At 48.7% G+C, this 16,515-nt stretch overlaps 1 protein-coding gene across 1 annotated transcript in view; it reads left to right on the top strand.

The window, feature by feature from the left end:
- The first annotated feature begins 3,148 nt into the window (after positions 1-3,148).
- Positions 3,149-16,515, top strand: part of acvr2ba (activin A receptor type 2Ba) — a 147,564-nt gene continuing 134,197 nt past the window's right edge. Inside the window, 1 exon segment of the mRNA XM_073054973.1 lies at positions 3,149-3,273. Coding sequence (XP_072911074.1) covers positions 3,270-3,273 — 4 coding nt within the window. The 5' untranslated portion in view covers positions 3,149-3,269.

The raw sequence follows: 16,515 nt of genomic DNA on the forward strand, positions 1-16,515 counted from the left end.
GACAATCCCTCTTCCCATTACTATCATGACCAGCAGCGTGAAGAACGGCACACGATGTTTTAGGAACAGCTTTGTCCCCTCCGCCATCAGATTTCTGAACATTTACCTTGTCATTATATTTCTGCACTAGATATTTATTTCGTAAATGATATTAATTGTATGTCTTTGCACTGTATACTGCTGCTGCAAAAACAAATTTCACATCGTCACACACACACTCACACACACACACACACACACACACACACACTCACACACACACACACACACACTCACACTCACACTCACACTCACACTCACACACAAAATGCTGGAGGAACTCGGCAGGTCAGGCAGAATCCACGGAGAGAAATAAACAGTCAGCGTGTCAGGCCGAGACCTTCATCGGCGGAATCTCTGGTGTTTGAAATTTCATGTTGTGTAAGTCTGTGATAATAAACCTAATTCTGATAATGGGGCACACAGCTTAGACATAGGAGCAGAACTAGGCCATTCGGTCCATCTACACCATTCTATCGTGGTATTTATTTTCCCTCTCAGCTCCGTTCCCATGGTAACCGTTGACGCCCTGACTGATCAAGAACCCATCAACTCACCCCCTCCCCGAAATATACCCAATAACTTGGCCTCCTGTTGTCACTTGCTACTGTTAGTCCTATAGTTTTACATATAAGGAAGGGTCTCTCGTTGTGAAGTGGGGACACACGGTGCCGATGTTACTTGCACCCACCAGGTTCATACACATAAATTCACTGCGGGATCCAACGGGACACATTTTGCTACTGTCACCCCCTCCTCTCCCAGTTTGGTACACTTGCATGAACTGAAGGAGCTCTGGGTGTGAAATGAGAGCACACACACACACACACAAGCGCCGCTGTTATTCCAGTCCTGTTTCACACACAAGCGCCGCTGTTATTCCAGTCCTGTTTCACACACACGAGTGCATTGAGGGATCACTCTGCAATGTAAAAAAACACACACACACACACACAATACTCCAGTCATGCCTTCGACAATTCCCCCTCGCACTTATTGCAGGACCAGTGTATGAACAACAGGGACCAGCCCTCTCCCGGTTGTAGACACGTTGTTGGAGGGCTCGGGATCTCACGGCTGCTGTTATTCTCTCTCTCGCAAACATCCGGGTTTCCCTACCCTCCGCTGGACAGGCTCTTTTAGAAGCCATTTTGGACCGGGTTCAGTTTTTTTTTCCGCCTCGGCGCCGTGTGCTTTTTTTAAACAAAACCAGGCACCCGCACAGCGCGCAGCCATTGAGAGGGAGCAGGAGGAAGGGGGAAGACACGAGCGATGCCTGCAGCCCGGTCGTGGCCGTGGTCGCCGCCGCCGCTCCGCCAGACGCCGAGCGGCTCCGCGCTGTCCGCCGCCGAGAGCGAGTGAGCTGCCGGCTCCCGCTGCAGGAGGCACCGGCCAGAGGGACGGGAGCTCGCCTCCAGCCAGAGGGACACGCCGCACGCTTCGGAGCGGCAGGAAAACAAACCAGAGGCGAACCACGGACTGCGGCTTCACTTTCGGCTGTTGAGGACTTAAAGGGGACATTTTTATTCTTTTATTTTTGCAACACCCCTCATTGACTTTTTTTTAAAAAAAAATCCATTTGGGAAAGGGAGAGGAGAAGGAGACAGCGCGCATTAAATGCCGTGGACCTGATCTGGATATTACTACCACCCCACCTCCCCTCTTTCCCTCCCTGACCATTTTTAACAATCATTTTTGGTGCATTTAAATATGATTGCTTGCTGGCTGACTTTTGCACTTTGGGCAACTTTCTGTGCAGGTAAGGGTTGGTGGTTGTAAGACCTCCTGTTTTCTTTTTTTTTGTGGGCTGCTGGGGATTAATGTTCTGATTGAGTTTTGGTTTTTTTTTGAAGCCCCTTTGTGTGAAGGGGCCGGCGAGTGAGTTTCTAAATGTTTCTAACTGGTTACGTAGATGCCCGCGGCTTGTGTGGTTGCGGGTGCTGGCCGCTTTTGGTGTGTGGTGGTACCAAACGTGTGTGTGTGTGTAATCTTGGGGAGTCGTTGTGGCTTTTCCCTATTTATTTTTTTTGCTGCTGGTCGCTTTATTGTGGCCTGATCTGTACGCGGGGCATCCGCCGGTTCCAAGTTTTATTTCCGACAAAGCATGTTTTGAGTGAGTAAGGGTTTCGTCCTCTAAATGAGAAACTCTGCGGCATTTTGCAAAGTAGTGTTTCATCTTTTTTTAAAAAAATGTTGATTTTTCTTCCCGTTTACCTTTTAAAAAAAGTGTATCGGTTAAATGATAGAGGCAGTTGCAAATTCCTTCTACCTCAGTATAGAGGTAATTGCAAATTGAAGGAAATTCACTATAATGGGGTATCTGGAGTTCCTTTTAAACTCGGCCCGTCTAATGTAAACAAGTTGTGCCAATATAGACATAAAACCACATTTTCCCTTTAAAAGGGAGACGGTGTGTGAACTAATGGCAGACTCGGCCTCAAACGCTGCTTTTATTGTCCCCTTCCCTCCTTGTTTTTGATGTATCGATGGGGGAGGGGGAAAATCTGGGCCCCTCTGCCTCTAATATAACAAACCGCCTAACTTCTCTCTCGGCCAAACGTAAACAAGATGCATTGTATCGTTTTGGATGTGACTTTATTTATGCCACTGCACGGAGTGAAACGTTGTAGCATTTGGGTTGGCGGGTGGGAGAAACCCGTAGATGCCAACACGTCTAAAGTGCTCGGATTGTGAATTTGGAAACAAGAATCGTGCGGATCTTGGAAACATTTTAAAAATATTTTAACCATACTCGCATGGACGATCACATAGTAAGCAACAGCCTGGTCTCTCCCGCTCTCTAGGAAATGAACGCAGGCTTGATATTAAATAAGAAACAAGTAGTTTGCCCCCTCCCTTCCGATGTTAATTTCCCCATGTTTTGCGATATACATTTGTACCGGTTCTTGTTACTAAAATACGGGCAACAATTGCAGAAGATGTATTTAAAAACAAAAGGGCTCATCGTGTTCTTGGTGGGGAGAGGGGTCATTCGGATGCGTGTCAACCATTGATCCTAGCAGGAGCGGTGGCGAGGGGAGGGGAGGGGAGGGGGAAGGGTTGCAGGAGGGGTAGAGCAGCATTTTTGTTTGAAGGCAAGACACGTGGTGGTGCAGAGTTGTAACAGTTCTGAGCTGGGAGTGAGAGAATTTGATTCATTCTTTGGTGTGCGGAAGTTTGTGGTCAGCTTTCGCTGCCGCTGGTTGGGGTTTGACTAAGACTGACGAGCTATGGGTAAGGCGCTGTTTATATTAATACACAGGTGTAAATCCCGCGCCTTCTCATTCCCATAATATTCGCTCTAAGGCAGGCGGAGTTGTTTTTATTTCAGTTGTGCGGAATTCTCAGAAAATTGAGAGGCTTTTGTGTGGTCGCGGCCGAGGTTTATGCTGGATCGGTCTTATTGCTGGTTTTGTGCAGAAATGTATATTCTCTCCCCCCACCCCCCGCCCCTTGGACTGTTGGTATTGTTTCACTAGGCTGCTGAGTTTATGAAATGTGGCCACATCGCCGCGGTTGTCTAATGTAAACCTTTGCTCGCGTTCTCGGTAAAATGGGGACTCGGCCAGCAAGCCCCTCCCTTGTCCTAAGAGGGGAAGAGTTTATCACATAGGCCCGGCCAGCGAGGAAAAGCCCCCCCGGTGAACTGGTCGGATTTTATTCAAACAGCAAACAGCTCCTGGGGGTCTGTTTCCCGGGTTGAGACACAATTCTGGTTTAATTCCAGCCCTCCCTTATCAATGTTACACTGAAGATGTATCGCCTCCAACGTTTGAAAGAGATCCCATTGTCTGTTTCAGTGCGGTGGCTCGCTTTGTAAACCGGCACGTTTGCTCGCAAGGGGTTTTGAATGCGATGCGTTTCGGGGAGGAAGTTGAGGCTCCAGTGTGGAGCCTAGGAAGCGTGGACCTGTTGGCGTGAGAGAGGGGGAAAGCTGCCGCTTTGTGGTCTAACTGGAAGTGATGGAGCCGGCAGCTAAACCAAAACAGGGAACAATGCGGATGAATAAAACATGAGCGCATGTTATATAAAGAATTCTCGTTTTCTTTTCATGAACCCGCTGCCTTTGGTCCTCTTCCCTTCGTCCCATTTTTTAAAAAAGAAACTCTCCGTACTTGACTAACGTAGCGCACCCCCCCCCCCAAAGTGTTGGGTAGGGGCATCTTGTGGGACGGCTAGCGGTGAATTGTTGGGGATTTCTAAAGTTTGCTGGAACGTGTTTACACTGCATGTGTGATAGTGGGCAGCGGGCACTGGCAATGAGATCATTTCCCCGCCCTGTGTTTGCGTGGGATTGTGTCAGCCACACATTTGTAGCACTTGCGGTCTTCGCGGCCGTTTTTCCTCCATCCACCTTCGGCGGCCTCTCCCCGCTATCAATGGGCTGTGACGGCATTTCTTTTTCTGGGGACTAAAATAACCCAACTTTTATTTTTTTTTAAATTCTGGAATGTTTAACGTTTAAATTGCAAATTCGCTTTGCACTCTCCTTTTCTTTCCCCGGCTTGAAGGAATAAACTTTCTGCCGGCGCCCCAAGTCACTTTCTCCGCGACCCCGCTGGGAGTCCCGGTCAGCAGCAAGAAAGTCGTTTCTCAGAACGGCGCGGTCTGTAAACTGGCGGTGTTTCCAATTTTCCAACCACCCCCTCCTTAATGTTTTACAAATTTGGAAGCAAGTTTGTTATCCAAGTAGCTATACGCCACCTTGAGACTCATTTTCTTGCGGGTTTTACAAGTAAAAACCACAGGATCAATTGCGGGGGGGGGGAAGCTCCACACAAAGATTCACAATTGATGTGCTGAAGGAGACGGGCTGTGTGTGACTATGAACAAAAACGATACTGGGAACATTAATTATAGAGTCTTTTTCGTGAGTCCATAGGTTGTGCTCAGTCGGCAGTTAGTTCATTGTTGGGGTGAGTGAGTCAGGAGGGTGATAACTGTTCCTGAACCTGGTGGTAGCGAGGAGAGAGCATGGCCTGGGCGCTGAGGATTCTCGACAACAAGATACGAGTAAGAAGCAAGAACCGCCGGTTTGTTGTTGAAGTTTTATTTTTTAAATCCTGAATGGATTTTTTTTGGTCATTGTTTCTGAAAGGAGTTTTTTTTACCCTCCTGGCTGGAGGGCAGCTTGTGTATCTTAAACCTCTGAGAGATTCGCAGTTATCCGTACTTGTCGCCAAACCTGATCGCAGACGCTGGACGTTCAAAGGACACAGACAAAACGCTGGAGGAACTGGGCAGGAGTCCGGTCGATGTTTCGGGCTGAGACCCTTCCTCAGGACGGGTGGAAAAAAGATGAGTCAGTGTTGGAAGTGGGGAGGGGAGGAAGGTGAAATGAGGAGGAGTGAAGTACAGAGCTGGGAAGTTGATTGGTGAAAGAGATACAGGGGGAGTCTGATAGGAGGGGACAGGAGGCCATGGTTGAAAAGGGGGAGGGGCACCGGAGAGAGCAGGCAAGGAGATGAGGTGAGAGGGAGAACAGTGGACAGTGAAATAAAAGTTAAGTATTGCAGAAAGAGGAAAGACATAGTGAGATAGTGTTCATGGGTTCAATGTCCATTCGGAAATCGGATGGCAGAGGGGAAGAAGCTGTTCCTGAATCATTGAGTGTGTGTCTCCAGGATCCTGTACCTCCTTCCTGATGGTACCCATCAGAAAGCATCATGTCCTGGGTGACGGGGGTCCTTAGTAATGGGCATCGATGTTTTGAGGCACCGCTCCTCGAAGATGTCCGTAACGTATCTGTCTACCTCCACTCCGGTATCCACCACACTGTGTAAAAACACTTGCCTTTCAAAATTACCCCCTCTCCCCTTAAATGCATGCAGTCTAGTATCAGACATCTCAACGCTGTCTGACTCCTCTATCTACCCCTCTCAGCTCTCCCCTCAGCCTCTGCTGCTCCAGGGAGAAGCACTCTCGAGTTTGCCAACCTCTTTCGATGGCTCATGCCTCTAATTGAGGCAGCATCCTGGTAAACTGCCTCCAAAGCCGTGTTCAGCACTCCAGGTGGAGTTTCAAACCCGTGCCTTCGGCCCATCGAGTCAGTACTGAGTGAGCTCAGTCCTTTTCCCGGGGTGGGGAATCAGGACGGGGAGGGCACAGGTTTCAGGTGAGAGGGGAAAATATTTAATAGGAGCTTCAAAGGCAACTTTTTTCTCCCCCCCCCCCCCCAGACAGCGTGGTATACATGTGGAATGGGGGGGGCCAGATATACATTTTCTTCAACCACTCCTTTGGAATGAAAGTGAGGCGGGTACCTGGAGTTCAAAGTTCATTATCGGAATCACCATGTGCCACCCTGAGATTCATTTTCTTGCAGGCATTCACAGTACAACAGAACCAATGAAAAACTGCACACAACATCTGACCAACAGCCAGCTTGGGAAGCTTAGAAAACAGTAAAAAAATAATCCTGAGAATGTGGGGTTGCAGAATCAGTTCAGAGTTGAGGTGATCCACTCTGGTCCAGGAGCCTGATGGTTGTAGGGTAACAATGGTTGGTGAAGCTGGTGGCGTGGAACCCAGGGCTCCTGTACTTCCTGCCCAGAGAAGAGAGCGGGGCCTGGATGGTGGGCGTCCTCGATGATGGATGCTGCTTTCCTTTGGTGACGTTCCTTGTAGATGGACTGAATGGTAGAGCACAGCTCGCTTTGGGATGTGGGGGGGGGGAGCCCCACCCCCTCCCGCAGAAGAATCTGGTGCCTTCACGGCGAGCACGTGTACAACCACATGTCAGGATCGAGCCCAGACGGCCGGAGCTGTGCCACTGACTGCTGAACGTGTGTGCAATTTTTGTGATTTTTAGGGTAATTTTAAAACCCACAGTGGTTGGGTGCAATTCCTAGGCTGTGCTTTAAGGGGGCTGTCGAGCTGGATGTCAGATCAGCTTGCGGGTGGGGGGGGTATGGAGAGAAAGCAGGTACAGGGTTCTGAGTTGGATGATCAGCCATGATCATACTGAATGGCGGTGCAGGCTCGAAGGGCCGAATGGCCTACTCCTGCACCTATTTTCTATGTTTCTATCGATCCTTGATTGAAAATTGAAGATTGTTTAATGTCATTTCCAGTACACGAGAATGAAATAATTGTTTCTCCAGATCCAATCCAGCACAAAGTTGCAAAGTATAAAGATCACAATAACAAAACACACAATACATATAAATATGTACGATAGCTTATTTACATAGGCTGTATGTGCATAAAGTGACTGATGGAAATGTCAAAGTAGTGGTGGGTGGGTCAGTGGGCGGAGGTGCTGATCAGCCTTGCTGCTTGGGGAAAGTAACCGTTTTTGAGTCTGGTGGTCCTGGTGTGGATGCTGCGTAACCGCCTCTCTGATGGGAGTGGGTCAAACAGTCCATGAGCAGGGTGAGTGGGATCCTTCGTGATGTTCCTGGCCCTTTTCCAGCACCTTTCTGTGTATATGTCCTTGATGGCAGGCAGGCTGGTGCCTCGCGCATCTTCAGAAACCCTCTTGGTATCGGGGGGGGGGGGGGGGTGATCTTGCTCCTCGTTTCAGGTCTAACCCGCAGACGCCTCCCCTGCTGGGGCAAGGTGAGCTGTTTGGAGGGACTTGAGGGAGTGGGGGCAAGTTTTGCTAGTCTAACCCGCAGACGCCTCCCCTGCTGGGGCAAGGTGAGCTGTTTGGAGTGTGGAGGGACTTGAGGGAGAGGGGACAAGTTTTGCTGCTTCACGTTGTAAGCCTCGGCAGAGATGGAAGTCGAGTTTATTGTCATCTGCACGAGCCTGTGAATGCACAGGTGTATTGAGGAACTTGCTTGTCACAGCATCGCAGGCACAGATGCACAACGTTCATAACAAAATAAAAATAAACTGAGCATAAATTATACACAATATTTACCAGAGCGAGCAAGAACACAATTATAACAGTAAACAAATCCATTGCAGTCAAAGTTGTCACAGTGTTTCTGTACTCAGAAACAGAATCCGGGTTAATATCACTGGCACGTGTTGTGAAATTGGTTATTTTGGACCAGCAGTACAGTGCAAAAATAATTTTAAAAACAGTTAAGTTACAATAAAAATATATAAAATTAAATCAAAAACACTGGGGTAGTGTCCATGGGTTTATTATCAATTAGGAAATCTGGTGACGGAGAGGAAGAATCTGTTCCTAAAACATTTGAGTGTGTGCCTTCAGGACCCTGCACTACCTCCTTAATGGTAGCAATGAGAAGAGGGTACGTCCTATGTCACTGTGGGTTCTTTGTGATGGATACTGCCTTTTGAAGGTGCCCTGGATGTTGGAGCGGCGAGTGTCCATGGTGGAGCTGACTGAGTTTATGACTTTCCGTTCCTGTGCAGTGGCCCCTCTGTACCAGACAGTGATGCAGCCAGTTAGAATTCTCTCCGGGGCACGTCTGTAGGAAGTTGTGAGGCAGTGTTTACAGTTGGACTGGTTGGTCCAAGAGCTGAATGGTTGAAGGCAGGTAGCTGTTGTTGAACCTGGTGCTGTGGGATTTCGGGCTTCTGTGCCTATCCCCTGCACTTCGGAAGCTGCAGGAAGATGGGGTGGTCTGGGCAGTGGGGGTCGACGTAGAGGGCTGAGCTGAGGATTCTCTTTCAGCCGTGCCTTTCTGAACGGCTGGTGGACGTGCCACCGGGGAAGCCAAACAGCCTGTTAAACGAAACCGACGTTGCAGCCTCTTGACTGGCGGGTAGCAAGTACACTTACCAAGGCACTTAAGTTTATTTCCTTCTTCATTTATTTAGAGATTCAGTGTGGAACAGGCCCGTCGAACTGCTGCCGCCAGCAACCCACCGATTTATCGGGACAATTTGCAATGAGCAATTAACCTGCTAACCGGTAGGCGCTGGAACTGTGGGAGGAAGCCCAAGCACCCGAGGAAAACCCCCGCGTTCCATGGGGAGGAGGAACGAACTCCGTACGGGTGGCATCGGGGTCCAGCTCCGAAGCCCCGAGATGTAATAGCATCGCGCTACCGTTGTGGGACCTGGCTGCTCCCTTCCTGTCTGTCATGTGACAGCAAGGCATTTAGGTTGAGAGGCGATAGTTTTGAATGGAGTAATTTACCACTTAATCTTTGTTCTATCATACTGCTTTTACCTGTCTCTGTGCGTAGAGGCTCTGTATGGTTCTGTTGTAGATACATTTTGTGATTAAGTGGCCAAGAGGATCCATATGGTACCCATTAAGGATTATTGTAATATTAGACGGCACCAAAATCGCCTGTTCTGTCGACTACAGAGAGCGGCCCATTATACCCTTGTCAGTCAGGCGACCATATTACTTCACAGCAAGGACACAAAATCTGCACCACGCTTGTCTCTTGGAACCAGAATGAAACTGATGAGCAGGGCGGCTGTCAAGAACAAAACTTCCAGTTTTTGTTTTGTAAAAAGCAGCTTTACAAAACCCCCAGTGGCTGGAGCGGAAAAGGTCGTGCGCTGGGATTTTGATTCACCAATGCCGCGGCGCTACTGGGACCCGGTTTGTTGCGTCTCGTTCCTTCGACAGCAGCTATTCCCGCTGCAGATGACGGATCGACTCTATTTTGCCGTTTACGCGTTAGGGATTTGCGGTGTGGGTCAGGGCGCGACAATCGACTTTTTAAAAAAAAACCTTCCAACAGTTCTGAAGAATCGTATAAAAACAAAGTTAGAGGTTGAAGTTTAAAATGTGCAGAATTAAATAATACCAGCACGCGTTTGCAATGTAAACAGCTTTGTAAAGAGTTTAAAATGTTTGCGGTGTACTGACTGAAGGGGATGTGTGTGGGGGGGGGGGGGGGTGCTAACTAGAATTATTGAGCAGATTAACTGCCTGGGAGAAGAATTTCTTAAGGTGGCGTGAAGTTTTTGTTTTAGTAGCTCCACAGTGCTTTCCAGAAGAGCTGTGAGGTGCTGCTGCAACTCTGTAAAACTCCGGTTAGACCGTGCTGGGAATTCTGTGTTCAGTCCTGGTCACCTCGCGGCGGTAAGGGTATGGACGCTCGAGAGCAGGGTTCCCAGCGGGGGGGCCACTGACCCTACGGTTAACAGTAGAGGTCCTTGGCACAGTAAGAGGTTGGGATTCCCTGCCTTAGAGAGGGGGCAGAGGAGATTTCCCACGGCGCTGCCTGGATTGGAGAGCAAGTGGTACGAGGAAAGGTGGAGTAAGCTGTGGCTTATCAGACGGTCTTTTCTCCCCCCCCCCCCCCCCCCCCAGGTTGGAAATTGCTAATATGAAAGGGCACAGTTTTAAGGTGTTTGGAGGTGGGTGGGGGGGGGGGAGATGTATTTGGAAGTTTTGTTTACACAGGGTGATAGGTGCATGGAGCTTGTTGCAAGAGGCAAATACATTAGGGGTATTTAAGAGACTCTTTAAGTGGGATGAACGGGTAGGGGGAATGGAGGGCTATGTAGGAGGGAAGGTTTAGTGTAGGTTAAGTGGTCAGTATAACACAATTGGGCAGAAGGGCTAGTACTGTACGGTAGTGTTCTTTGCTCTGTTCTGTTGTCTCCCATCTTGCTTCCCTGGCTCACTGCAGATTGGGTGGCAGGAATCTGGGATCGATCGCAGTCTTGGTGACCATTGTGGTGTTAACCTTCCCTAATTGACGCAGGACAGCTGAGATGGTCAGCTTCCATACTTGTCTGTCTGGGCGTTGGATGGAGGAATTGGGTCTGTTCTGGACTTTTTCGAAAGAGGTGTTGATATGCTGAAGATCCTGACAGGATGGACGTTGAGATGGATCCACTACTAGGCAAATCTAGAATTGGCGGGGGGTGGGGGGGGGAAGGAACACAGGAGAGGAGGGTCATTTAGAACTGAAGTGTAGGAATTTCCTCTCTGGATGGTAAATCCCTGGGATTCCCTAACCTGGAAGAGGTTAGATCCTTGGCAATACTTGGAGGAGGTAGATAAATTCATGAGATGATGGGGAAATGAGGGATAGGCACAGAAGCAGCCTGGGGCAGGCTTGAGGGGCGAGTAGGCTACCTCGGCTTTCTTTGAGGAGGCTTGGATTTTTTTGTGGGCAGTGGAGGAAACATCAGCAACATTCCCTCTTTTTTTACAGCTGCACAGATCAACCATTGCTCTGAGCAGGAAATTTTTACACGGCCCGAAAGCTGCGTGGCACTTTAAATGTTTATTTTTGTAATATGCATACTATGAATATTTAGAATGAAAGTTGAAAAATCACATACTTGTTTTATTTATTAATTGAAGGGGATAATGAAATAGAGTGCACAAACAAAATCTTTCACCTTCTGTAAGCTTTTTCTCCATTTATCTTTAGCCCGGCTATGTGCGTGGGAGCGTTTTGGTTACGGTGCTGCCGCATGGCCTAGAGGCAATAGTGGGCACGGTAGTGTAGCAGTTACCGTGACAATTTACACTGGTGGCATTTAGAAGATCAGGGTTCAATTCCCGCCACTGTAAGGAGTTTGTACTTTCTCCCCATGGTCTTCCTCTAGTTGCTCTGATGTCCTCCCACACTCTGAGCACACACGGGTTAGGATGCTGGGGCCAGAAGCACGTCAACACCCGTGGGCTGCCCCCAGCACATCCTCGGGTTGTGTTGGTCATTGACACCAACGATAGATTTCACTGAATGTTTTGATTACTTGTGATAAATAAATAAAACTAATCTTTAACCTGGACTACGTTGTCCCAGGTGGTATCGGGTTTCCTGAGAATTGAGCTCTCCCAGGCTCCTGATGCGCTTTGATATGATGGCCAAGCCTCGGAGTGCTGGGAGGTGAGTGTCTGGTAGAAGGAATAAAGTTGTTCAGTATTTACAAAATGAGCAAATTCAGAAATCTGAGGTGCAAGGGGACTTGGTGCAGGATTCCCTGAAGGTGAACTCACAGGTTGGGAGGTAGTAAGGATGGCAAATGCAATGTTAGCATTAATTTCGAGAGCACTAGAGTATAAAATGAAGGATGTAATGCTGAAGTTTTCTAAGACATTGGTCAGACCGCGCTTGGGGTATGGTGAGTTGGTTGGGCCCGTGTTAAGAAAGGATATGCTGGCATTGGAGAGGGTCCAGAGGAGGTTTACAAGAATGATTCTGGGGATGAAAGGGTTAACACACGAGGAGCATTTGATGGCTCTGGCCCTGTTCCTGCTGGAGTTCAGAAGAATGAGAGGAGATCTCATTTGAAACCTGCTGAACATTGAAAGGCCTAGATTGAGTGAACGTGGAGAGGATGTTTCCTATAGTAGGGGAGATAAGGACCAGAGGGCACAGCCTCAGAGTAGAAGCATGTCCTTATAGAACAGCAATGAGAAGGAATTTCCTTAACCAAAAGTTGGCAAATCTTGGGAATTCATTGTCACAGGGGGATGTGGAGACTGACTCACTGGGTATATTTAAAGTGGAGGTTGATATGATCTTGATTAGCAGGAACAGGCCATGATGTCTTTGCCAGAGGAGAAGCATCAGGGTGCCACCTGGATTAAAGAGGGTAGGTTGCTAGAGCCTCTGGGCTTTTCTCTTCGGAGTGAGGGAGGGTGAGAGGGGTAAGCTGGGATGAACTGGTGGAGTAGACTCGACGGGCCGTGTAGGGGTTTCCTTGAACCGCCAAGTTCCGAGTCGGGGAGAAAAATGGTACATTCAGTTCTCCATTACGAAACCGGCAAAGATAGAACAATCTTGTATAGCACAGAAAGGCTAACAAAAACCAAATCAGCAATATAGTGAAATAAGAGCAATTAGCATAATTCAGTGAAGGTCGGATATGTGGCCAACAAAAAATATCATCCCCCCCCCAACTCGTTCCCCCTCAACTAACTAAGCTCCAATACATACTGTACTCATTTGCTTCTACCACGCCCAATTCAACCGCCAGGAGTAAGATATGTTAAAGTGCCGGGGTCAGGACTCAAAGTATTTAAGTAAACTACTTAAGAACTTTTTAAAAGCTATTTATTAATGCTTTTTGAGAGGGTGATTTTAGATGCATATCATATTTTTACTGAGTTAAGTATTGTATGCAATTAGTTTTTGCTACAATAAGTGTATGGGACATTGGAAAAAATGTTGAATTTCCCCATGGGGATGAATAAAGTATCTATCTATCTATCTAACCAATGTGACCAGTTACCCACAGTAAACACAGTGCAGACAGACAGAAAACAAATGCACAGTTCCTACAGGCTGAATGGTCTAATTCCTCACCCATGTCTCGTGGCTTGAGATGTGTAAGAGGTAGATACAGAGTGGACAGCTAGGGACTCTTTGGAATTGGCTGATAGGAGAGGGCATCATTTGATTGGAGGAAAGTTTGGGGAGAGGTGTGGGGAGGATGTCAGTGGTAGGTATTTGTACACAGAGTGCCCTGACGGGTGATGATGGTAGAGGGGGATGTGGTAGGGACATTTAAGAGAACCTTAGGCACGTGGATGAGAAAAAGAAGAGGGCTGTGTGGGAGGGAATTGTTAGGTTGGTCTTGCACTGTGGGGTGAAGGGCGTGTACCATTCTATGTTCACGTTCTCTCTAACCGGCCTTTAAGTCCCCTTGTTATATCTGATCGCACCGCTATGCCCGGTAGCCCATTACAGGAACCCACCACAAAGAAAAACACTCCCACCCTGCTCAATTTAAATCTACGTCTTCTAGTTTCGGAGGTGTGTGAAGGGGTTTGTACCCCTCCCCCGCCTCCTAGTGGCCTAACTCCCTCTCTCTGATCTGCCACACTGACGTGTATTCAACAGCTTGTCTCCACCACCCTCCCTTCTCCCCTTCCCCCTCTTCCTGCATGTGTGCAACATGCATTAAGCTTATTAGCAGAGCCCTTGTGGTCTCCCCCCCCCCCTCTGTTTCTCGTTTGCGGAGAAGGTTGGCAGCGGAGGGCTGCGGTTACAATCAGCCAGGCCATTTCAAAGGGTGAGATGGAGCAGCTGAATTAATCACACGCTTGGTGTCACTTTAGTTACAGAAGGAGTCCTTTTTTCCTTGTCGAAATCAGAACTTCTCGGTCACGGTGCAGCCCCGCGCGCACAAAGGTGTTGTGAATGCTGTAGGCTACGCAGCGCTGTAGATGGAGGGGGGGGGGGTGCGGTGTTGTCGGTAGTGATGCGGTTCCCTCAGCCTGCAGTGGTTTGGTGTGAAGTATGTCACCCAGATAACTGGCCTGAGCTTCAGACGTGAGGGGTGGGGTGAGTGTGTATCAGAGGGGCTCCCTCCCACAGCCCCTTCCATTTTCTTCCTCCCTTCATACCACCTACCCCAATCATTTTCTCCCTCTATCACTTCCCTTCCCTTCCCCACCCCCAATTCTGTTTCACTTCCTCCTCTCTCCCCACCCGGTGGTTATCTTCTTGTGGGCACCTCCCTTCCCCCTTGTTGATTTCTCGTTCCCTTGCTCCCCCTCAGACGTTCCTCCCTCCTGACCCGCGATCGGCGACCTTGCGGGTTTCCTGACAGAGGCGGACTGTCCTCATAACCCTCTTCACGTGTTAAAAGAAGGAAGAATTTTCCTGGATAGCCCACGGTTTATTTAAAGCCTGGGGTGTAAAGGCAATCCACGGGCCAGTTGTCCCAAGGAACCATCTTCATTTCTCATCCGATTCCGTGAACACCAAGGGCAATACACCGGGAGCCCTCAGCTGGGCAGTCTCCGGATGGGTAACATCTGATAACTTCTGCCTGTTGGTCCCTTTGTTCTCCTCGCCTTGCCCAGACTTGCTTTCTCCCAACGGAAGAAAGAATCCCTTTCACGCAATTTGACTGCCCCCAATTCCCAGGGGCTGAAGTCGCCTGAAAAGGCCCATTGATGTACGGTTCAAAGAGAAGTGGCGAGGTTAACCCTCGGCCGAGGGCTCTCGGATTGTGAGGCGAGGAGCCCTGTTGCTCAGATCTGGGCCACTGGACAGGGAGGCGGTGAGAGGGAGAGAGTTCAGCCTTCAAAACTCTTGAGGACCAGTGCGAATGAAAGCAGGTCATCTGTTCACAAACTAATTCAGATAACGTGAAGTTTGTTGTTACGTGAGAGTAGTACGGTGTAGAGGTGTAAAATCGCCAAATAAATTGTGCGAAATAAAAGAGTAATGCACTTGAAGTGCTGGAGAAACTCAGCAGGTCAGCCGGCTTCTATGGAGGAAAATGACTGTCGACTTCAGGTTAGATGGCAGTGTGTTTGGGCTTGGCAGCCTCTCAGGGGTCACCTAAAGGTGCTTTTGTCTTTTTCTTAAACGTCCTTTTTTACGGTTGCGAGACAGTGCTGGTCTTTAAAAACTTTGGGTACTGCAGCTCCATCCCATCGGCGCGCTGCTCGTTGGCGCTTGCTAGGAAGGCATCGGAATTGGTGCGCGAAGGCGATGTGCGTTGTAATGGCAGGTGACTGTGTGCGATCGCAAGACCCTGTTGTACATTGATAATGCAAGGTGTCGTTGTCCTGTTTCCCTGGTTTGTTGGTGTGGCGAATGGTGGGGGGGGGGGGGCGGGGAAGCTGTGAGGATTAGGTCTCAAGTCGTGGGTTTGCCTGTTGCTGCCGTCCAGGAGAGGAGACACTGGAGGGGGTATAGCACGGCGTCCGTGCTCAGTTGTGGACCGTCTTATATATATAATGTACCATGTATGCTTTGCACCTTGGCCCCCGAAGGAACATTGTTTAGTTTGGCTGTATTCATTTATGGTGAATGATAATAAACTTGAACTTGACATTTTGGGTGGAGGCCCTCAGGACCCTCATGCCTCTGAATATTGAGGCTGTGCTCATGGTGATCCAGTTGAAGTGAACTTCGCTGGCAGGGATGGAGTTTATCGAGTGGACAGCCAGAGATAGTTTCCCAGGGCAGAAATGGATAATACAAAGGGGGGCATAACTTTAAGGTGATTGGAGGAAAGTATGAGGTGGGGGGGGGCGGGTGTTGTCAGAGGTAAGTGTTTTACACAGAGTCGAGAAAATCTGCTGCTGCTGGAAATCCAAGGTTTCACATGCAAAACGCCGGAGGAACTCAGCAGGTCAGGCAGCAACTCTGGAAACTGTCAATGTTTCGGGCTGAGACCCTTGAGCAGGACTGAGTTCCTCCAGCATTTTGTGTACTTTACAGAGTGAAGCGTGCTGCTGGGGGTGGTGGCAGAGGCAGATAAATGGGGGCATTTAGTAGACTCTTAGACATTTGGATGAAAGAGAAATGCAGGGCTTTGTGGGAGAGAAGGGTTAGATTAATCTTAGTAGGTTAAAGGGCTAGCATAACATTATGGGCTGAAAGGCCTGTACTATGTCCTCTATCCTGTCCTGTGTGTTCATTCAGCTGACTTGGCAGTGCTGTGACTGGAAGCGGGTTCTAGCAGAGCACCAGTTGGCATGTTTAGAGCTGTCTGCTGTTATCCCAGTTGGAGAAGGTTTGTGTGACGGTTCAACATCAGCCAGAAATGGGAATAAGATTCTTAATAAATTAAGATTCTGGTTGTATTTTATTTCACCTTCTGTTTCAAGGTTCTCTTCCCTTACGTTCTGAAAATAGTTGCTTCCAAACTAATTTCCTTAAACTG

Source organism: Hemitrygon akajei, chromosome 8, assembly GCF_048418815.1.
Source record: "Hemitrygon akajei chromosome 8, sHemAka1.3, whole genome shotgun sequence".
Taxonomy (NCBI): domain Eukaryota; kingdom Metazoa; phylum Chordata; class Chondrichthyes; order Myliobatiformes; family Dasyatidae; genus Hemitrygon; species Hemitrygon akajei.